At 42.5% G+C, this 24,028-nt stretch overlaps 1 protein-coding gene across 2 annotated transcripts in view; it reads left to right on the forward strand.

Moving 5' to 3' along the window:
- Positions 1-1,660: 1,660 nt before the first annotated feature.
- The window catches only part of LOC133777405 (uncharacterized), a 33,182-nt gene continuing 10,814 nt past the window's right edge, over positions 1,661-24,028 (forward strand). Inside the window, exons 1-5 of one of the 2 annotated variants that reach the window (XM_062216972.1) lie at positions 1,663-2,185; positions 17,264-17,310; positions 17,793-17,912; positions 18,015-18,117; positions 18,740-19,928. In XM_062216972.1, coding sequence (XP_062072956.1) covers positions 2,080-2,185; positions 17,264-17,310; positions 17,793-17,912; positions 18,015-18,098 — 357 coding nt within the window. In that variant the 5' untranslated portion in view covers positions 1,663-2,079 and the 3' untranslated portion in view covers positions 18,099-18,117; positions 18,740-19,928. Of the gene's footprint in view, positions 2,186-17,263; positions 17,311-17,792; positions 17,913-18,014; positions 18,118-18,739; positions 19,929-24,028 lie in introns of those variants that run through there. The other variant, XM_062216973.1, reaches the window with a different exon arrangement.

Genomic DNA, 24,028 nt, shown 5'->3' on the forward strand with positions numbered 1-24,028 from the left:
AAGATGCCATAAGTGTCAGATGTTCTCCAAGATACCCCGGGCGGCACCTAACAAATTAACACAAATGTAAAGCCCTTGGCCCTTCGCTATATGGGGGATCAACCTGATCGGAAAGCTACCTACGAGAAAGGGAGGAGTCCAATTTTTTGTTGTAGCCGTGGACTACTTCACCAAGTGCACTGAAGCAGAACCGCTCGCTACCATAACCTCAAAGAAAGTCTTAGACTTTGTGGTGAAGAATATCATATGTCGAGTTGGCCTACCAAGGAAGATAGTCTCAGACATTGGGACTCAATTCGACAGTGATATGTTCACCGACTTTTGTACAAGGCATGGAATCACAAAGATCTTTTCCTCGATAGCACACCCCCAAGCTAATGGTCAAGTAAAAGCAGTGAACAAGACTATCAAAGACACTCTGAAGAAACGCCTTGAACAAGCCAAAGTAGCCTGGCCAGAGTTATTTCTGGAGGTCCTATGGTCACATCGAGCGACGGCAAGAACTGCGACAAGTCATATGCCATTCTCTTTGGAATTTGGGTATGAAGCCATGTTGCCAATTGAACTCACTCCCCCATCGCATAGACAGGATACATACGATCAGGGGAGGAACCATCAACTGATAGAAGAGTTACTCTATTTAATCGAAGAAAGACAAGAAAAGGCAAGTCTCAGAGTAGCAGCACATCAACAAAAAGTGGCCAGATACTTCAACTCCAGAGTGAAAGATAAAAAATTCCAAGTTGGAGACTTAGTGCTAAGGAGGGTGTTCCTAAACACTAAGGACATTACAGCAGGAGTACTAGGACCGAATTGGGAAGGGCCATACCTTGTGGAGGAGGTGATCCCACCAAGGACATACAAGATAGCTTGACTGAATGGAGAACTAATCAAAAACTACTGGAATGGTGAACACCTCTATCGATACTATCAGTGAAGGACTGGCCACGGTGAAAGTAGACCTCTGCTGGGTATGAAAAAAACTGAACATGTCTGAACCTGCAAAAAATATCAAATGTTAGAAGGATATTAAGCACAGACGAATCATAAAATAAAAATGATAAAGTGTTGAACCTTCTTAATGATATTGGGGCTCAGATGTAGTCTCATCAAAGTCGTCTGAAGCAAGCAATGAGTACAAGACATCTTCACCCACCTCATCACCCTCTTGTCCAGCTAGCACAGGCAAATAGGGTACCTCCTCGACAAGAATGGATCTCGGGGAGTCTATGGCATTCACAGGCTCGGGACTATCGTCATCCGAAACATCGGCTATAGTAGGAGCCCGACCTTCCTAAGGTTCTCTGAAGTAATGAGGGTATTGACATTTTTCTCCTCAGGGGTCATGGCCATTAATATCTTAGCCCTAATTGTCATAGACTAGGTCGAGAGCGGTCTATAAAAAGGCCCAATGTGCTTAAACTTGGAGCAGTTGGCCTCGGCGTCCTTAGTGAAGAAATACTTGTTGGCATATCTAAACGCCTTGCTATTTCCAGAGATCTCTTCCAAGAAAGTGTTGGTACCCTCGCTCATATAATGGTGGGAGTGGAAATACCTCGAGTTGCGCTGAGAAGGGTTCGTCTTCGGGTCAAATAAGTAGTGGATCTCGTGAGGTACTGGAGTAGCCCATTTTCTACGATAATAGATAATGTAGAACACATATAACACCAAGATCGCATTAGGACACTACACCAAAAACTACTTTCCACAACACATAATTATAAGTCTTTTGAAAATGTATTATAATATATACTATGTACAGAGTGGTAAAGTAATAGAAATAAAAGAAAAAGCAGCAAATGAAAAGATGAAATTCCAACAACAAAAAAAAAGACAAAAAGTGACAAATGAAAAAATAAGCCACAAATTTTAATATTCCACTAACTCTCTTTTCCCCACTTTTGATCATTTCCATTTGACCACACAAAGAAAACCCTAGTCATTATCTCTTCAGTCTTTTTCCCCATCGATCATTAGTTCTCTCTTTTCTATCATTTCCCACCGATGGTACACAAAGAGTCATAGCCTTTCTTCTTTTCTTTCTCTAACTTTCTTCTGCTCCACCACCACCTCTTCAACATGGATAGGGCTTTAATCAAGCTTGATTTCTTCAGCATGGAGAAGAATGAGTCCTCTTCCAAATCTCAATTCCAAAAGTTTCTTCATCGCCAACTAAGCTTTCTAGGTCACTATCTCCTCTTCCTCTTCTCCAATTTTTACTTTCCTTTTATTATTTTTTTTATTTCTGGCATTCATAGAGCCATTTCCTTGATTATTCCCGAGGTTCTGAAATCTGGGATTTCGAACTGGAAATTGGACATTAATGACCTTTTTATTTGATATTTTAAAGAAACCATTTTGGGCCCTTTCTATCACCAAATCAGATCATATATTTTGTGTCCTCCTTTGACTTTTGTTGTGCCTAACGCTACGAGGTATCAATTCATTCCTTCATTCGCATATAAAAATGCACACACACGCATATATATATATATATATATATATATATATATTAGCCCATAATCAATAATTAACAAGTGTTGTTCTATATATGCGTATCTTTATAATGGAATATTTTAAGTGCTTTGATTGATAGTGCTCAATAGCTTTACATTATTCTATTAATAATTACATGGAGCTTAGAGCCTAGACAACTTGCATCCCTAAAAATAAATTAATAAAAAAATTATTGAGTCAATATAACAATGGTGTCTTTTTGTTCTATGGTTTCTTTTATTTTTTAATATAATGAAGAAATCTATTTTTAGGTTGGTGATTTATGACGTGTTTGGATGTTCAAATGGCTGTAAAAAATGAAGATTATGTAACTATATGGGTGGCCAAGATATGGAAAGATAGTCACTTAACGTTTATAGTATGCGACTTCTAGGGGCTGGGGTTTGTTTTCTATATACTTAATTTCTCTGCCAGAACATTATTTTGTTATAGGACATAATTTATTTTAGGCATATAAATCTGTTATCCAAAAAATTGGCATTGATGACGTGGCAACTGATCCCTGGACACGTGGCTGACATCTGGAGGAACTCTGCTAGTGCATCGACCAGAAGACGTATTAGAAGCAGTAAGCAGCCCAATCTTACCTGCGACCAGTCTGGTCGATGGTTCCGCATGCAATGTAACATTACTGTGAAGATCTTTGTAAATCCCGAATTTAACTCGCACAATCTCCTGAGTATCCGATTATTCAGGAGAGAATATCTGTAACGATCTTATGTAATTCCCCTTGAGCATATAAATAGAAAAAGAGAGCTCAAGGAAGGGACTTTTGGGCTTTGGAATTATTGAAGATTAGAGTAATTCTCCTTGGAATATTGTATTTTTCTTCAGAGGTTAGTGAAACTCATTGAACCCTTGTTCTTTGATCACTCCTTTGATTCTTATATCAATAACAGTCTAAGTGGACGTAGGTCATTACCAAATCCTCGGGCCGAACCACTATAAAATATCATGTTCTTATTACTTTTTGTCATGGATTCTTCTCAACATATTCATTCACATCAAGCATATTCCGACTCCGTGTCAGTTGACCAAAATTTGGGTCAACATTCTGGTGCTTTTTTTGAGAGCTTAATTTATCTTTGCTGAGAAAACTAATGGCAAAAACTGGAAGGAAAGCTGGACAGGCAGCCGCTGCTGCGCCATCAAACCCACCTCCTCCTCCCCCTGCGAGCGTGGCGGAGGATGAACCACATCTGGACTTTGAGGAAGAAGAGATGGATGATGCAACGCTGAAGAGTACCCTGGGGGCGGTGCAAGAGGAGCTGGCTAGTCTGAAAGCCAGTCAAGAGACTGCTGCCGAAGTTGTGGCGCGGCAGCAGCAGGAGATTGAACGACAGCATGTGGAATTAAGCCAAAGGCAGGCGGAGATGGACCGCCACCAGAGCAAAGCCATGGCAGCCCTTGAGGCGGCCTTGCAACTGGCAAGGAATCAGGCCGCACCTGTTTCGCAGCCTGACCAACCTGTCAATGGGCCACCCCAGAGGAGTCCTAATCCTAGCCCACCGATCCAGCCTTCGAGTCCGCAAAGGCCCGAGCAGCCTCAGGTGCCCCATGACGATGTCTCGCTGGACCCTGAGGCGCAGCCACCATCCCAAGCTGGTCTCGGCAATCCCCTGCAACAGAGGCAGAATGGGGCCGAGCATCAGCCTCGTAGTCCTAGACACCGTAGGGGCGATGAGCCAAACCTACCGAACAGAGGTCAGTATCCCCCTGGTAACAGGAGGGACTCAGAGTTAGGCTCTACGGTCCGGGGTCCCCCACGGCATGATAATGCATGGGGACGCCACGACCAGCGCAGGCCGCCCTCTAACGTTCGGGACGTTTCAGCTAGGGATGGAAATCGAGGGAACAGTCAATCCCACCATAGCCAATCAAGGTTCAGAGATGGCCATGGATATAATGAGACCGACTCAGGCAAGGGAAACGCTAGCCGAAGGAATGAAGAAAGAGGTAAAGGCAGGAGCCAGGTACCTCAAGATGACCAGCCCAATAGACGGGACGCTGGGGGGCAGCCCAAGCAAAATAATGTCTTCAACCAGCTCGGGGGTAGCAAGCAGCGGAGAAGAGACGAAGATTTGCATGACGTACTCAACGATCGCCGTGAGCGGCATGGCGAGAATGTCCCCCCAGCAACAGAGGCCACAGGGATTCCTGCCGCTGTACAAGCCCAAATAGATGCCCTCAACCAAGCAGTGCAGCAACTGGTCGGTGGAAGGACGTCTGACATCAACCATGATAGGAGGAAAGGCACTTCTTTTGTACAGAGGATAGCTAATGCAGAAACTCCGAGCAAGTTCAAAATGCCTACACTTCCAAATTTTGATGGGTACGGAGACCCAGTATCTCATGTCAATAAATTTGAGATACAAATGGACATTCCGAAAGTGTCCGAAGACACTCGGTGAAGGATCTTCCCTGCAACACTTTCTGAAGCCACGCAGGAATGGTTTTTTAAGTTCCCTCCCGCAAGCATAGTTTCCTGGGAAATGTTCGTAAGGGAGTTTTACGGACAGTTCTATGCAGGACGTGTGCATCCGACCGAAGCAAACCAACTGGTTGAAATTCGCCAGCAGGATGGAGAATCAGTGAAGGACTACATCCAGCGCTTTATGCGAGCGGCAGCTGGAGCGAAAACGGTGGGGGATGAAGGAAAAATGATGGCCATAACCGCAGGGGTTAAAGTCGTTCTCCCCTCTGGAAAAGTCTCTGAAAGGAAGAAGTGAGAACTACCCAGGAATTTTTGGACCGGGCTGATCGCTACATCAAGCTCGAAGAAGCCATTGCCGATGATGGAAAGCCCTCAGGCAAGGATAAGAAGGCTTCCGAAACCGCCAAAGCCGCCAATGGGTCCAAGCCTAATGGCAACGGGAACGGCAACGGCAATGGCATGAATGGTGGAAAACGGCCGTATAATGAGCCTTCCACCTCCGACAATAAACGAGCCAAGGGTAATCGTTATGAACCTCGGTTCACTAACTACACTGCCCTCATTGAGTCACAGGGAGAGGTTTATCAGGCCACAAGTTCTAGTGTGCCTTACAAAAAACCTGGCCCCATTCGAAAGGATATTTCGAAGAGAGACACTACCAAGTTCTGTTGTTATCATAACGACTACGGACATGACACCAATGAATGCAACCAGTTGAAAGACGAAATCGAGTTCCTTATTAGACAAGGACATTTGAGAAGATACGTACGGGCCTCGGGAAATTCCCAACGAGAAGCTCCGGGTAGCAACGAGCAGGCGCCCACGCACCAACGCTCGCCACCCTTACAGCATGCCCCCGTGACTGGCAAACTCTTAACCATCTGTGGAGGCCCGCACCTCGCGGGAAATAGCGGAAAGGCCAGGGAACGATATGCTTGGACTCTGCACCACGACCAGGACATCGAGATGATGACTGTGGAGGACCGTGCACCAAAAAAGGCTCGGGCAGAGGAAGGTGAAATAACCTTCTCTGATGGCGATGCCCAACATGTCCGTTTCCCGCATTCCGATCCGCTGGTCGTGGACATCCAGATGGCCAACATGATGGTGAAGAGAGTGCTGGTGGATACACGAAGTTCAGTCAATATCCTGTATAAGTCTACACTGGAATGCATGAAATTGTCCGTTAAGGACTTGGAGCCCTGCCACCAAATGATATACGGCTTCTCTGGAGAAGGACTCGCCCCCGCCGGATTGATCAAACTACCAGTGACGACGGGTACGGCGCCTGCAACAAGGACATTACTCGCCACTTTTGTAGTGGTCGATTGTCCTTCAGCATACAATGCCGTCATTGGAAGGCCTATACTAGTTGATCTACGGGCCGTCATCTCTATGTGGCACTTGGCCATGAAGTTCCCAACAAACGCGGGGGTAGGACGCGTGTTGGGGAACCAGAGAGAAGCCAGGGAGTGCTACAATGCCTCAATCACAAAGGCGAAGAATGGAACGCCGAAGAGCACTACCTCCGATAGGTTGCAGATGACAGTTGATACACAAGCCCAATCCGGTGATGAAGTCACCAAATAGGGTGTTGCCCAAAGTGAGGATAGAGACTTAGATCCTCGCTTTGGGGATTTTGAAGAAAATGTTGGACCCGTTGAGGACCTTGAGGAGGTCCGACTCGACGAAAAAGACCCGACCAGAGTCGTGAAGGTTGGGAAAAACTTAGAGCCTACCACGAAGCATGCACTGGTGGAATTTTTGCGAAAGAACCAGGAGGTTTTCGCCTGGTCTCATAAAGACATGGCTGGGATAGATCCTGTAGTCATTAGCCATGTCCTGAATATAGACAAGACCTTTTCACCCGTGCAACAAAAGAGAAGGCTGCTCGATAAGGATAGATCGAGAGCCTTAAACGAAGAAGTTGAAAGGTTAAAGGAGAATGGGTTCATCAGGGTGGCGTTTTATCCATCATGGGTCTCCAATCCAGTGCTGGTTCCCAAGCCAAACGGAAAATGGCGAACCTGCGTGGATTTTACAGACCTCAATAAAGCCTGCTCAAAGGACTGCTTCCCACTCCCAAGAATCGACCAGCTGGTCGATGCAACTGCAGGGCACGAGATCCTCTCATTCATGGATGCGTATTCGGGCTACAACCAAATTAGCATGCATCCCCCCGACGAGGATCACACCAGCTTTCGGACCTATACGGGTTTATACTGTTACAAAGTAATGCCCTTCGGACTGAAAAACGCAGGTGCGACTTACCAACGGCTAGTCAACCACATGTTTAAGGTGCTGATCGGAGTAAACATGGAGGTATATGTGGACGACATGCTGGTAAAGTATAAAAAAGGAGAAGGACATGTAAGGGATTTACAAAAGTGCTTTGATGTATTGAACAAATACCAAATGAAGTTAAATCCCCTTAAATGTTCCTTCAGAGTTGGATCAGGGAAGTTTTTGGGGTTTATTGTAAATTCAAGAGGAATCGAGGCCAACCCCGACAGGATAAAAGCCCTGATCGATATGAAGTCGCCAGAAAGGATCAAAGATGTACAAAGTTTAACCGGGAGAATCGCAGCCCTAGGTAGATTTATTTCGAAATCAACAGACAAGTGCGTCCCTTTTTTCAATCTACTTAGGGGAAATAAGAAGTTTGAATGGACAGGAGACTGCGAGCAAGCATTCCAAGCCTTGAAAGCCCATATGGCACAACCTCCCATCTTATCAAAGCCGATCAAAGGAGAAACTTTGTTTATTTACCTGGCGATTACTGAAGTTGCTGCTAGCGCGGTACTAGTGCGAGAGGAAAAAGGCGTACAAAAGGCAGTCTATTATGTCATCAAGAGACTGATCGGGGCAGAATTAAGATATCCACCAATCGAGAGGTTAGCATATTGCCTAATCCTGGCCTCTAGAAAGTTACGTCCCTACTTTCAAGCCCATCCTATTACAGTTCTAACTGACCAGCCCCTTCGACAAGTCCTCCAAAAACCAGAAGCGGCTGGACGATTATTAAAATGGGCAGTCGAACTGGGGCAGTTCGATATAACTTATTCACCGCGAGTAGTAGTCAAGGGACAAGTCTTGGCCGACCTTATTGCGGGGTTCACCGAACTCCCAGACAGCGAGCAGTGCAAACAGCCTAGTGCGCCTAAGCCTCAAGAGAAAGCCCCTTCGTGGAAATTATTCACGGACGGGTCATCTAACGAATCCCACACAGGAGCGGGAGTGATATTGATAACGCCAGAAGGGCATCGATTTCACTGCGCTATTAGGTTCGACTTAACCGCGTCAAATAATGAAGCCGAATACGAAGCACTCCTCGCTGGATTGAGGATGGCGAAAGACATGAGCATAAAGACGCTTGATATTTACAGTGATTCACAGCTGGTGGTGAATCAAGTTCTAGGAGAATATCAAGTGCGAGGCTTAAAAATGGTGTCCTACTTGAATAAAACAAAAGACTTGCTAGCCCAATTCACGGAGTACACCCTTCAGCAAATTCTACGAGATCAGAATTCAAACGCAGATGCCTTAGCCAAACTCGCAAGCGCGAAGGATGCTGACACTTTGAATATTGTGCCAGTGGAAAGACTGAGTAAGCCAAGCATACAAGCGGTCGAATCCAGTATGGAGATTCGAATGGAGGATACATGGATGGCACCTTATTTGGAGTATCTGACGAACGGTACGCTACCAACGGATAGAAACAAAGCCAGAACTCTACAAAGACGAGCTGCTAGGTACATACTGGTCGTTGGTGTTATGTACCGAAGAGGATATTCCTTGCCACTACTTAGATGCGTTACACCAGAAAAAGCTAAGGAACTCATGAAAAAGGTGCATGAAGGCTTCTGTGGGGATCACGCTGGGGGGCAGAGTTTGGCGAAGAAAATTCTAAGGCAAGGCTACTTTTGGCCAACTATGAACAAGGATTCGATGGAGTTTGTACGAAGATGCGATAAATGTCAAAGGTTCTCCAAGATTCCATGAGCAGCTCCAAACGAATTAAAGCAGATGCAAAGTCCGTGGCCTTTTGCAGTATGAGGGATAGATTTGATTGGATCCCTACCTACAGGGAAAGGCGGAGTAAAGTACGCAGTCGTAGCAGTCGATTACTTCACCAAATGGGCCGAAGCTGAACCGCTCGCTACCATCACGACCAAGAAAGTTCTTGACTTTGTTATCAAGAACATTGTCTGTCGATATGGCTTGCCTAGAAAGATAGTTTCAGATAACGGAACCCAATTTGACAACAACTTATTCACCGATTTCTGCGAAAGACATGGAGTTATCAAAAGCTTTTCTTCAGTTTCACACCCCCAAGTGAATGGGCAGGTCGAAGCCGTGAATAAAACTCTTAAAGATACCCTGAAGAAGAGACTTGAAGAAGCTAAGGGAGCGTGGCCAAAGCAACTGCCTGAAGTCCTCTGGTCGTATAGAACGTCTCACCGAACAGCGACAGGACATACCCCATTTTCCTTAGCCTACGGATATGAGGCGATGTTGCCTGTCGAATTAGATCCCCCCTCACATCGACGATTAACATACGACCAAGACCAGAACAGCCAACTGATGATGGAATCCCTAGACTCAATTGAAGAGATATGGGAGAAAGCCCAACTCCGAGTTGCTGCGTACCAGCAAAAAGTCGCTCGGTACTTTAACTCCAAAGTTAAAGAAAGAAAATTCAACGTCAGAGATTTGGTGCTACGACGAGTTTTCTTAAACACCCGCGACCCCACTGCTGGAGTACTCGGACCTAATTGGGAAGGACCTTACCAAATTGAAGAAGTCCTTCATCCGGGCACCTACAAACTTGCACGCTTAAACGGAGATCTTGTTCCGCGTTATTGGAATGGAGAACACCTGCGCAAGTACTATCAGTGAACAATCCTTTTTAAAGGACTGGCTTGTATTAATTTTACTTTTTACAAGTTTTGCAAAGAGGGTTAGCCACGCTGTATGGCTAATCGCTCGTATATGTAAGATTCTATTTTAGAATCACTCGTAAAGACATGTTTAGTCCATTATTAATACGAGATTATAAGGGACTGTGCACAGCCAGTCATTCTTGCCAACCTTTGTGAATTTATATTTACAAGTATTTGTTCATTACGTATGTTGTTTTGCTGTATTACAAGTATTACTTTTTCTCCCGAGCAGAAATGTTCGAACAGGTCGTGGTCAAGGCAAGTGACCAAGGACCTAAAGCTCCTCGATCACTTGGGGGGCATATAAGGCACATCGATAGCAAAGCATACCATGAGGTATGTAAACACATGAACAAAATGAGTGAAAAAATGCTAAGGTACTTAGAGTATTTTTCAAAATTTATATTTTGTTAAATCAAGCCAAAGTATTATGCTAAGTTCGGTCATACGGACAAATGTTATAATAAATGAAAATGTTATAGCATCATGATGTAATCTTTTACACCGCAAGCATCACTGCTTGGATGTAACTGTTCAAATAAAAGAAAAAGGTTTGCTGCCCATGCAGCAAATTCAAAAAAAGGAATTGTCTTTACATCACGACCCGTGGGTCGTATAAACAAAAGAAAGAAAAAATATTAAAAAAAAAGCTCAAGAGGCATTGGGAGCAGGAGGGTCTATATCAACATTCTGGTTGGCAGCATCCTCAGCAACTCCTTCTTCCTCTATGCCAGCAATGCTTGGGGAAGCAAGGACCCTGGCTCTTGCCTCCTCTTCAGCCAGTTGGGTAGTGCAGCGAGCCAGCTCAGCAGTCCTGACATCTTCTGAAAGAAAGCTGAAGTCAGCACCCTGATTGTGTTTCCAGAAATTGTAGAAACACCGGAGCATCGTCCTCTTATATCTTTCCAGATTCTTGGAGTTGTCAAGCTCCAGCTACTTTAATTTTCCCTCAAGAGTAGCAATGGCCTCGTCTTTGGACTTATGCTCCTCTTCCAATCTCTTGACTTCGCAATACTGGGTGCGGCTGGCATCTTGATACTCCTCCCTCTGCTTTATTATAGCTGCCTTCGTAGCTTCAGCCTCTGATAGCTTTGTCACCGCGGCATCCCTCTGCTGAGCCAGTGCCTCCAACTCCTTTGCGTGCCTGGCCTCTGCAGCCGAAAGTTCCTCGGCTGCCTTCACCTGGTGCCTCTCGATAGCCTTTGCCCGAGCCTGTTCGATGGTGGCTTGGGTGTGGGTACGAGCAGTAGTGGCAGACAACAAAGCCTAAGGATAGAGGATAAAGTTAGAACCTGTGGCAAAGACTAAAAGACTAAGGCCGAAATGATAAAGAAGTACTTACGCTGGCTATTTCATTCAGGGTCCTGTTCAGAATTAGGCCGACCATCATACTCTCTGCCTCAACCATTGCATCCTTGATGGGGTCATTTTTCCTGATGTGCGCAATACGGTCTTTGGCAGCTCGTACGGCACGGCTCGAGAGTCTGGCCCCAAGAGTTTCTTCCCGTTTGTCTTGTTCCCTGCTGGGCGCAGCCGGAGGAGGATTCATTGGAGCAGGGGGAGTCTCCTTCTCAGCAGGGGCCAGAGGATGAGCAGAAGTTTGCCCAGTTGGCATGCCCCTAGGAGGTCTTCTGTTCGACTCTTTTTGGCAGGCCCCTGGCTCGTCTCGCCATGGTGTCTCTGTGACGACTTTCGCCGAAGCTGAGGAACTTCCTCTTCCTCCTCAGCCTGGTATAAGTCGAAGACGTTGGGAGTGGCCATATATGCACACAAGTAAAAACGTGCAAAGGGTAAATATAAAAGCAGATGAAGACTCTTTATCAAAATGGAAAAGAAGGTCACAAAGTTAGTACCCGAGCTACAACTACTAGTCGCTATACTATTGACTCTATTAGTCACACACTCACTATATGGCATGAAGAAGTCTGGCCCTAGATTTGGAGTATATGTAAAGTTGCCCTCCCCGTCAAACAAATGACAGGGAATTGGCAAGCTATCTAAAAGCAAAATAACTTTACCATTTTCATTAGAGGATTCCCCCAGGTCCACAACTGGCTCTTTGGCCTTTTGTTTCCCCTTGCCTTGGGGAGCAGAAGGCCTTTCTACGAAAGGATTGCCCGTGGGCTCCCTGATTGTAACCCCCGTCGCCCTCCTTCGAGGAGGGAACGCAGGAGGTTGCTGCTCGGGAACCCCCTCGGCAGTGGCATCAGCTACCACGAACCCTCTTGTTTCATGGCGAGGAGCCAGGAGGCCAGACAGCCTCAGGTTTTCATCAGTAACCAGGGACTTGACGCTTTTTTCTGCGTCTGTCATCCTGGCCAGTCTATTGGACCTCAACACCATGTCTGGTGTTGGGGTCGGACGTAACCATGGGCCTGAAAGACAAAGTACAGTTTGAGAAAAATGAAAGGAAACTCCTTGATTAAAAGTATCGACCAGTCAAAGACTATACTTACCTCCTCGGGTGAAGGCCAGGTAGTTGCTGGTTATGTCCGGAGTAAGGAAGTACTCCTTACTGTATTGCCCCACGTTAGAAATGTGCGTAGTGTCACTCAGGAACGTCCGGTTTGTCTCCTGGTGACAGAAGTGGAAGAAACCCGTCCCATATTGTTGCGGGTTGGATTTAAGGTCGAAAAGATAATTGACCTCGTGGGGAGTAGGTTCTGGCCATTTTTTAAGTTTGTACAGGATATAGAGTGCGGCCAGCATTCTATATCTATTTGGAGTAATTTGGAAGGGGGCGACATCGAAATAATTAGCCACCCCCTGGTAAAAAGGATGTAGAGGGAGGAAAGCCCCCGCCTCTATATGATACCGAGACCAGGCGCTGTTGTTATCCAATAAGTTAGCATTGGTGACGTGGCAAGTAATCTCTGGACACGTGGCTGACACCTGGAAGCGTCTGCTAGAGTATCGACCAGAAGACACAGTAGAAGCAAGGTAAGCCCGTCTTACCCGCGACCAGTCTGGTCGATGGTTCCATGTACAAGGCAACATTTATGGGAAGATCTTTATGAATCCCGAATTTATCTCATACAATCTTCTGGGTATCCTATTATTCAGGAAAGAATATCTGTAGCAATCTTTTGTAACCCTCCTTGAGCCTATAAATAGCAAGAGATAGCTCAAGGAAGAGGACTTTTTGGCTTTTGAATCATTCGAAACTATAGTAATTCTCCTAGTAAACTTGTATTGTTCTTCAGAGGTTAGTGAAACTCATTGAACCCGAGTTCTTTGATCACTCTTCTGATTCTTATATCAATATCAGTCTAAGTGGACGTAGGTCATTACCAGATCCTGGGGCCGAACCACTATAAAAATTCTTGTGTGTTTTCTTTACTTTTGCCATACGTTCTTCTCTATACATTCATTCACATCATTCACATTTTGACTCCGTGTCAGTTGGCCAAATCTTGGGTCAACAGCTGTATATACCTCCGGGGAGGTTAGCCCTTTGGTCTGCGGCAGGAATTTTGATGGAAACCCCTGTGAGGGGATACTTCCTGAAATAGTTAGCAACCATCCGAAGGGTCACTATGTTGGTCGGGGAAATATACCACTCGACATCAGGCAGATTCTGATGGCGAGGGCGGGCTCTAATTTGGATATTAGGGTCAGGAACAGGATTGTTTCGACCGCTGGTCAAGGGAACCCTAGCCTGCGAATCAGGCTAAGCAGGAAGGTTTGGATTATCGTCGGAGTCAGGTCTTTTCTTGCCTACGGATTTGGAACGAGTCATTTGAGGAGGAGAAGGACGAGGTCTGGATGAGGATCGAGAAAAAGGAATCTCGTGAATTCGGGCGGCCGGTTGTTCTTCGCCTTCGAGCAGCTGGGCGAGAAGATCGTCGTCGATGGGTCGTTCACCTCCCCACAAATCTGGCATCAATGTCTGCAAACAGAAGAATGGGGAGGTGAGGATGGAGAATTTTTAAAGGCTTTTTAGAATAACGCTGGTCGAGTATAAAAGTCAAACTTTTATACAACAGCATTCTAACAAAAAGATAAATTTTTCCACACGAACAGTTTGAAAATAGATCAAAGGGTGAAAGTAAAAAGTTTTTCAAAAAAGCTTTTTCAACTCCCCTTAGGGCGAGAAAAACCTATTTTCCAACTAGCCTAAAGATCGAATTTTTACTTCGATTTTACGTCCTAAAAGTATGATCCTAACTATCAAACTAACTCGTAAATCTTTTTACCCACAAGCATCTCAAACCAGAAACAGATGAACTCAAACAGTCGACATACAGAAGCATGCATTGCGAAAATACAAAACATAAAAATTCGAAGACTTACCAGAAAAAAGATCGTTGAGAAGGGTAGAGAGTCTTCAGAAGTCGAGCTGCTTTCAAGATGAACTTGGAAGGTGCAGAAGGACGGTTTCTGGGAGAAGACGAGAGCTCTGGTTTTAGGGTTTCTGGAAAGAGTAGTGGCGTGCGTAAAAAGAAAAGGAAGATTTTGAAGATATTATATAAGTTTGTATGTGGCATTAAAAAGGTGTAATCATCAGTTTCCCTTTTTCGAAATATGGGGAAGAGGAATGGCCGCCGAATTATTACTGGGGAACCGAAAGGTCATGATTAGACAGGAGTAGGTTGCTTTTTCCAAGAACACACGAAGGGTTCTGACACGTAAGGCAGGGTTACCGAAGGGTCGTTCGCTCAAAAGTTTATTTATTGCCCGTAATAAATAAACTTGGGGGGAAAATGTTATCCAAAAAATTGGCATTGATGACATGGCAATTGATCCCTAGACACGTGGCTGACATCTGGAGGAACTCTTCTAGTGCATCGACCAGAAGACGTATTAGAAGCAGTAAGCAGCCCAGTCTTACCTGCGACCAGTCTGGTCGATGGTTCCGCATGCAATGCAACATTACTGTGAAGATCTTTGTAAATCCTGAATTTAACTCGCACAATCTCCTGAGTATCCGATTATTCAGGAGAGAATATCTGTAACGATCTTATGTAATCCCCCTTGAGCCTATAAATAGAAAAAGAGAGCTCAAGGAAGGGACTTTTGGGCTTTGGAATTATTGAAGATTAGAGTAATTCTCCTTGGAATATCGTATTGTTCTTCAGAGGTTAGTGAAACTCATTGAACCCTTGTTCTTTGATCACTCCTTTGATTCTTATATCAATAACAGTCTAAGTGGACGTAGGTCATTACCAAATCATGGGGCCGAACCACTATAAAATACTGTGTTCTTATTACTTTTTGTCATTGGATTCTTCTCAACATATTCATTCACATCAAGCATATTCCGACTCCGTGTCAGTTGACCAAAATCTGGGTCAACAAAATCAATATCATTAATTCTCAATGCCTTAGGTATACAAATGGGTATATATATAAGAGAAATTTTAATTGAATTAAAATATATCAATCAGAATTTTGTTGTTGTAGATGAGAATGCTTGATTTTTTTTTTTTTTTAATTTTGGTAATTGGAAGGATGTGGTACATTTTAAGATAATATGTCAATCAGAATTTTGTTGCTATAAATGAGAATGCTTGACTTTTTTTTTTTTTTACTTTTGGTAATTGGAATGATGTGGTACATTTTAAGATGTGGCTTACAAATGATGGAAATTATATAGAGCTTAGATGGCTTACAACTTGGAAACAAAGACAACAGATTGTTGACTTTCAATTTCCATTTGAGGTTTGTGGGGTTGTGCAACAAAAGTGAGCACCATTTTGTTATGACTTCATTCAATTTCTTGATGCATATGTCCAAACTTAATCTAATATGTTGAAAAAATAACTTCTTTAAGTTCTTACTTGAAAACTTGATTATGAGATTGGATTAATAGTTGAGTTGCTCATTTTAGTTTGAAACTTTATGAAGTTAAGAATAAGTTTTATACAACAATGCTTATGGTTTAAGACAATTAAAAAAAATGCACTCTATATGTTTTGTGAAATGCCTTAGAGACATAATACACTACACCAATAACCCTTTTTTATAATACATGAATACAAGAGTAACAAAGAAGTGTTATAATTGACTTAAAATTGAGTTATAAGAAATAGAAAATTCAGAAAATGAGTTAATTATGCTTTCAAAGTTCTCAGAAAACTGTTGAACAGGAAAAAAGAATGAGAAAACAACAATGGAGATCTTCTTTCTCAGCTATGAATGCTTTGGCTCTAATGGATTGATACAAATATCAGTCTCAGCATCTCCATTCTCTTGAGCATTTCACTACAATTAGGTTTTGTCTATATTATTATCTTATCTCCATATTTTTGTGCCATAGAAAATGATTAATATCTGAGAAAAATCTTTGAGTTTCTTCTATACATCTTTCGTCAACTTCCAATGTTACTATGTTTTGCATTTGAATCTATTCAATGACATATACTTTGCTATTATTAGTTCAATCTTTCTTTGTTGTAGCCAATCGAATCATTTTCTTGTTGAGATTCATTTTTTGGTTTTTAGTGAAAGGGCTTTTAATTCTATATATGCAGATTTATATAATTAAAGTCGCGTGTATTGAAGTTGTTAACATTATATATATACCTTTTTGGAGTAAAGCATTTGATGTAAGTTTTTAAAGTATTTATTGGACTTTATTAGAATGTTCTACTATATGAGTTCAAGCTTTTACCAGACATAGCCATTAGTTATGTTTTAACTGTCATTAGTGATACATCTTTTGCTGTTGGTTAATACATGTGACAGTGAGAATTCATTTCTTAGTGCTTTGGCTTCTCTTTTGTGATTTCTTGCTATATATAATAAAACTTATAGGGTAACTCTTGATGGTATATTCTGTTGTGCTATGTGTTTTATTTCTACTGCAATTGTTGTAGTAGTTATAACATATATATCATAGAAAAAGTAGTGTTCTAGAGGGCAAATATGTTTTGAAAAAAATTATGTAAGTTTGGTTTGTTTTCATTAAGCAAAAAATTCCTAAATGGAAAACAAAATTTATGTTAGTACCCATCAAAAGCTACGGATAGATCCAACTAAGTTTTATAACTTCCATGCCTAGTTAGTTACCTCATTTTCTAGTTAATTTCATATTGAAGAATAAGTTGAACAACTCTAAATTAATGCATGCATGAACCTTGTTTTTTAGTTCTCTCAAATTTTACATCCTTGAAAGAATGGGAAGATGCTAGTTTGTTTAAAATGAACATTAAGTTAGGTGATTAATTTTCCTCATCTTGAGTATTTATCTGGTATTTCTATTTTTGCATCAAATAGTCTTGTAAACAAATTTAAAAATCAATATTCATTTGTCCTTATCTTAGTTTGAGTATAATATATGTTTGCGTCATATAGGCTTTGTCTATTTAATGCCTATTAGATTTATGTTTGTGTTTATATTCAAATTTCTTTCAATATTTAATTGTAGTTGGAAGTACTGGCTGCACTAAGGACCTTGATAGTGAAGTCAAAGAGGTTGCACAAATTTTTGCTTGAAAATGTTATTGTTTTTTTTTATTTACTTAAATTGCTTTGTTTAAGAACTGTCAGCCTTTAGATCTATTTTGTTGAATGTTTGTAGCTGAGATTCTTTGTGCTTATTTCGTATTCTCTTTTTCCATGTAGAATTATCATTTATTTTAATCTTTTTTCTATCTAAAATGCCAATCATTATAGTTTTTCGTAGTTTTTGTATCGGATCATGTGTTGTTACTGTATCAAGTGGAAATTTTTAATTGTATTACAATCTTGTTTTGCACATTCCAACCTAAGATACATGAGGAAGCATGGTGGTTGTATAGCAATTCGAGTAGAAAATAAGCATGGTTTTGTTAACTCATGAGTGTATCTTTTGAGTGCTTCTTCCATCATAAGACTTACAACTATTATTATTCTTCTTTGTCCTTTTCATTTGAAACCTAGTAAAAAGGAATAATTTGTTATCATTTGTGATGCAGGATATATTTGATTCTACCCAATGGCTACCAGACAGCTGTTCTCTCGCACTACACAAGCACTGTTTTACAACTATAAGCAACTTCCAATCTAGCGGATGCTGGACTTTGACTTCCTTTGTGGTATGTATAGGGATATATAATACAGTTAACTATTTATTATGTTGTCTCTATTGAATTATAGTTCAGTAGTAATATAAATTTTTTATATTCTTGTGTACGTAGGGAGGGAGACACCATCAGTTGCTGGAATCATTAACCCAGGTGCTGAGGGATTTCAGAAACTCTTTTTTGGTCAAGAAGAAATAGCCATCCAAGTCCATTCATCGTATGCCTTTTTTTCTCATGTTCTGTTTTATGTTTCATACATCTTTATTTGCTTTGATATGATTCTTAGATAGTCATAAATTGAATAAATGTTCATGAACGTCAATTGCAAAATGAAAGTGTACTGTTGTGTTATGCTCCTCTAAGTCCATGTACACGTATTTTTTATGATTTTGTTTGATGCCAGTCTCAAAATTTGTTTATAACGGACACATTAAACTGATTAACCATTTCAATTAGCTTCCCTTGAACATAGATGCACAAACATGCACATGTGCGCACTAGCACGTGTAAATCTATTGATAACTCTACAAAATAGAGTTATTTTACCATATTTTATATGTTAAATGTTGCTTAGTTCTTGAGTCTTTAAGTAATTTTGAATTTAATGGGTTTGTTTTGATTTTATATATTTTTATGTGTTTTTATAGTTATTTTGTTGTAAAATGTTATAGTCAATTATTTGAATTATTATTGTTTAGTTTGAGGTAAAAAAATGTTGTATTATTGAACTTAAATGTTTAATATAAATTAAGTTATAATTAATATTTTCAAAGAATTAAATTGATTTATTTTATAGTTGAAAATATTTTATTATGATTTAATTTATGTTTATTTTGTAGGGAGTATGTTGAATTATTGGTGTTTGAAAAGCCAAGAAAAATGAAGAAAAAGTGTGGCATTTTCAGGAAAGAAAAGAAAAAATTGGCAATGCTAAAAACTAAAGGCCCAGACTTGCCTGCTTTCAGCCCAACTAGCTCCCACCACGCCAGCTTCTCCTTCAGTAGCCACCCAGAGGGGATCAAATTAAAAGATAACCAAATTAAATTGAATAGTTTTGAAAAGTATGATATAATTTAATACTAGGAGGACTATGACCAGTAGCTTAATTTGTATATTATTGTCAATAATTTAGATCACAAACTTTTTGGCAGTAACTACAAAAAGATATATTCCAAGAAGTTGGTCAAGTCAAGATTTGTGAAAATCTTATCAAGATTATAAAGCCAAGGCCCATCACCTATTCAGTTCTCCCAGCCATCGTGGGCTTGGACCCTCACGCAATCCCAGGCCCATGAAGCAAGCTGCTCCCAACGAAGCCCCCAGCCAACTCTCCCAGCCGTGCTTCCTCCTGGGCCCGTGCCTCCAATCCACCCACTCGGCTCAGCAGCAACCTCCTTCAGCTCACTCCACACCAGGTCAGCGAGCAGCTTCCCAGGCCCACGCCTGCCACCCAGCACTCTGAAACCCACTCTGCTAGCAAGCAGCCCCAACACCCCCAAGCCACCCAACCAGCTGCTTTATCCCACTTATTGAGCCCAACAAAAATGCTTTTGTACCCTTGTTCCCTTATGTCTAAAAATACCACTTTTTACCCAAATTTTTCTACACATTTTACCCCAAAACATCATTATTACATTCTATAATTTACCCATATTTGCCTTATTATAATTAATTTAATCAATTTAATGAATTTAAATTGATTATTTTAATACCTCATTTTGGTTATAAATATGGAGTTTTGAAGACCATTTAGGGTGTCCATTTTGGGAGAGGAGGTTATCATACCAAAAATTCTACACATTTCAAAATCTCTCTATTCTCTTTATATTCTTCTTCTTTTTGGTTATTTTTCTATGTATTTTTAGAGGAAATTTTGGGGGTTTCTCCTCCAAATTTTCCTATCTATGTTTGTAATTTTTTTGTTTGTATTTTCTATTCTAGTTATGAGTTTCTAATCTTTTTAAGATTATTAAGGTGATGATGAAACAATATGTAACTAGATAGTGTTTATTTTGTATATTGATTTCCCATTTTGTGCAACAAAGTTTATGGATTTTTCTTGTTCAAATATCTTATTTCATCTTAAATATCATGTATTTTGGATTGTTAGTACATATTTACACTTTGTTCTTCATTAGTGCTAAAACATAATATTCTTTGTGTAAGATGTGTCATTAAATTGTACACATCCATGCTTAGAACAAAAATATTATGTTTTGCCTTATAAATAATGTTCATTGATTTATTTGTTATTTCATTAGATTGATTTACACTAAATGCTTTGAAATTATAATTTTGAAAAGTGAAGAAAAATCCTCTCTTTTTAGAAGTAATTTGTGCTTAAAATTATAAATCTATTTGGAAAATGATAGTTTGATTTATTTTAACTATCACTAAAACTTGGGAATCAATGTACTTATAAATATTATTGAAATTATATTTTGTGGATTCTAATTGTAATCCAAAAAACAGGCATGGGTGACATGGCAGGCGTTTAGTACATGTGGCTGACACCTGGCGGAAGTCTTGTTCGACCATCGACCAGAAAGATTTCTATGGCGCAACGCTCAAACGTTATGCACGACCAGCTTGGTCGTATACTCACTATATTTGGAGAAAATCTTGTGCAGTTATGATCATATCCGAGATTGTCTCCCATTATTTCCTGAGTATTCGATTATTTAGGAAATAATATCTGTAACAGATTCTTGTAATCCTCCTTGAGCCTATAAATAAGAAAAGGATGCTCAAAGGAGGGGACTTTTGCTTTTTGATTACTGGAGATTGTAGATTTACGAGAGAGTTAGAGCTAATACATTAGGATATATTGTTGATTCTTCAGAGGTTGGTGAAACTCATAGAACCCTAGTTCTTTGACCACTCCTTGGAGATCTTATATCAATAATAGCTCAAGTGGACGTAGGTTATTACCAGCTTCTAGGGCTGAACCACTATAAATTCTTGTGTGCTTTACTGTTTTTGTCATTATATTCATTCCAACATATCTTTCCACATCAAGCATTTTGACTCCGTGTCAGTTGACCAAAATCAGGGTCAACATTCTGGTGCTTTCATTGAGAGCTTGATACGATATTGCTAAAATATAAATGGCGAAAACAACAAAAAAGACTGGGCAGGAGACTAGCGCTGCACCATCTCAACCGCCTCCTCCTTCAATCGTTACCGAAGATGAGCCACATTTGGAATTTGATGAGGAAGAACTGGATTCCAAGACGCTGAGGAATACCCTGGGGGTATTACAGGATGAACTGGCCAATCTGAGGGCCAGCCAAGAAAGTGCTGCTGAGATCATGGCACGACAGCAACAAGAAATTGAGCGACAGCGCCAGGAATTGAGTGAGAGACAGGCGGAGATGGACCACCATCAGAGAGAGGCCACGGAAGCCCTCGAAGCAGCCCTACAATTGGCTAGGAATTAGGCTGCACCTGCCTCACAGCCTAATCAACCTTCAAATGGGCCACCCCAAAGGGGTCCCAATCCTAGCCCGCCGATCCAGCCCTCGAGCCCCCAGAGGCCCGACCAACCACCAATGCCTCAGGAGGATGTCCCACCAAGGGATCCTGAAGCGCAGCCTCCATCCCAGGCTAGTCGTGACATTCCCCCGTAGCCTAGGCAGAATAGGACAGGGCAGCAGCCCCGCAATCCTAGACGCCATAGGGGCGAAGATCCAAACCCCCCGAGCAAAGGGCAGCGTCCTTCTCACAACAGAAGGAACTCAGAGATAAGCTTTGCGGTCCAGGGCCCCCCACGACATGATAATGCACGGGGACCTACCGACCAACGCAGGCCACCCTCTAACGCTCGGGAAGTTCCAGCCCGAGGAGGCAACTGAGGGGACAATCGAAACCACCATAGCCAATAGAGGTTCAGAGATGTCCATGGTTACAATGAGGCCGACTCAGGCAGAGGAAATGTCGGTCGGAGAAATTAAGATAGAGGTGGGGGCAGAAGCCCACCACCTAGAGATGACCAACCCGAGAGACGTGACGTTGGGGGGCAACCCAGGCAAAATAATGTCTTTAACCGGCTCGGATCAAGCGAGCAGCGGTGAAGAGACGAGAATTTAAGAGACGTACCCAACGATCGCCGGGAATGGCACGACGAGTACCTTCCCCCAGCACCAGAGGCCCCAGCAATTCCTGAAGTCGTGCAAGCCCAAATAGATGCCCTGAACTAGGCAGTACAACAACTGGTCGGGGGAAGGACGTCTCATATTGAGTACGACAGAAGAAGAGGCACTCCTTTCGTTCAAAGGATAGCTATGGCAAAAACTCCTAGCAAGTTTAAGATGCCCACGCTTCCGAACTTTGACTGGTATGGTGACCCGGTATTTCATGTCAACAAGTTTGAGATACAGATGGACATTCAAAAAGTGTCTAAAGATGCTCGGTGCAGGATCTTTCTTGCAACACTTTCTGATGCTGCACAGGAGTGGTTTTTCAAATTCCCTCCTACAAGTATTGTTTCTTGGGAGATGTTCGTAAAAGAATTTTACGAACAATTCTATGCGGGTCGTGTGCACCCAACTGAGGCAAATTAGCTAGTCGAGATACGCCAGTAAAAAGGAGAGCCACTGAAGGATTACATCCAGTGTTTCATGCGAGCAATGGCTGGAGCCAAAACAGTGGGTGATGAGGACAAGATGATGGCCCTAACTGCGGGAGTTAGGTGCCGCACGCCTTTGTGGAGTGGGCTCAGGAAGCATGGAGTTAAAACTACTCAAGAATTTTTGGATAGAGCTGATCGGTACATCAAGCTCGAAGATGCCATCGCTAGTGAAGGAAAACCCCCAAGCAAGGATAAGGGGACTGCCGAGCCTGCCAAAGCCGCCAATGGGTCAAAACCCAACGGCAATGGCAAAGACAACGGCAATGGCACTATCAAGAATGGGGGGAAACGGCCGCATAATGAGCCTTCCACCTCTGAGAATAAACGTGCCAAGGGCAATCATTATGAACTGCGGTTCACTAACTACACTTCCCTTGTCGAGTCTCGAGGAGAGGTGTATCAGGCCACGAGTTCTAGTGTGCCTTATAAAAAACCCGCTCCCATTCGAAAGGATATTTCAAAAAGAGATACTACCAAGTTCTGTCGTTATCATAACGACTACGGACATGATACAAATGAATGCAATCAGCTGAAGGATGAAATCGAGTTCCTTATTAGACAAGGACACTTGAGAAGATATGTACGGGCCTCGGGAAATTCCCAACGAGAAGCTCCAGGTGGCAACGAACGTGCACCCACACGCCAACGCTCGCCACCTTTGCAGCCTGACCCCGTAGCTGGCACTTTACTCACCATCTGTGGAGGCCCGCACCTCGCGGAAAGTAGTGGAAAGGCGAGGGAACGATATGCTCGAACCCTACGTCATGACCAGGACATCGAGATGATGACTGTGGAGGACAGGGCATCAAAGAAGGCTCGATCAAAGGATGGTGAAATAACCTTCTCTGATAGCGACGCCCAGCATGTCCGGTTCCCGCATTCCGGTCCGCTGGTCGTGGACATTCAAATCGCCAACATGATGGAGAAGAGAGTAATGGTTGATACAGGAAGTTCAGTAAACATCCTGTACAAATATTTGCTGGAATGCATGAAGTTGTCCGTCAAGGACTTGGAGCCCTGCAACCAAATGATTTACGGCTTCTCCGGTGAAGGACTCGCCCCAGCAGGGTCAATCAGACTTCCAGTAACAGCAGGTACAGCGCCTGCTACCAGGGCATTACTTGCTACTTTTATAGTTGTCGATTGTCCTTCGGCGTACAATGCTATCATTGGAAGGCCCATACTGGTTGACCTTTGGGCCGTCACCTCAGTATGGCACTTGGCCATGAAATTCCCGACAGACGCAGGGGTAGGACGCGTGTTGGGAAATCAGAGGGAAGCAAGGGAGTGTTACAACGCCTCAGTCACAAAGGCGAAGAAGGGAACGTCGAAGAGCACTCCCCCAGATAGGTTGCAGATGGCTATTGATACATAAGCCCAATCCGGTGATGGAGTCACCAAATAGGGTATTGCCCAAAGTGATGATAGGGATTTAGATCCTCGCTTTGGGGATTATGAGGAAGATGTCGAACCCGTCGAGGACCTAGAAGAGGTCCAA

This window comes from Humulus lupulus, chromosome 5, assembly GCF_963169125.1.
Source record: "Humulus lupulus chromosome 5, drHumLupu1.1, whole genome shotgun sequence".
NCBI lineage: Eukaryota > Viridiplantae > Streptophyta > Magnoliopsida > Rosales > Cannabaceae > Humulus > Humulus lupulus.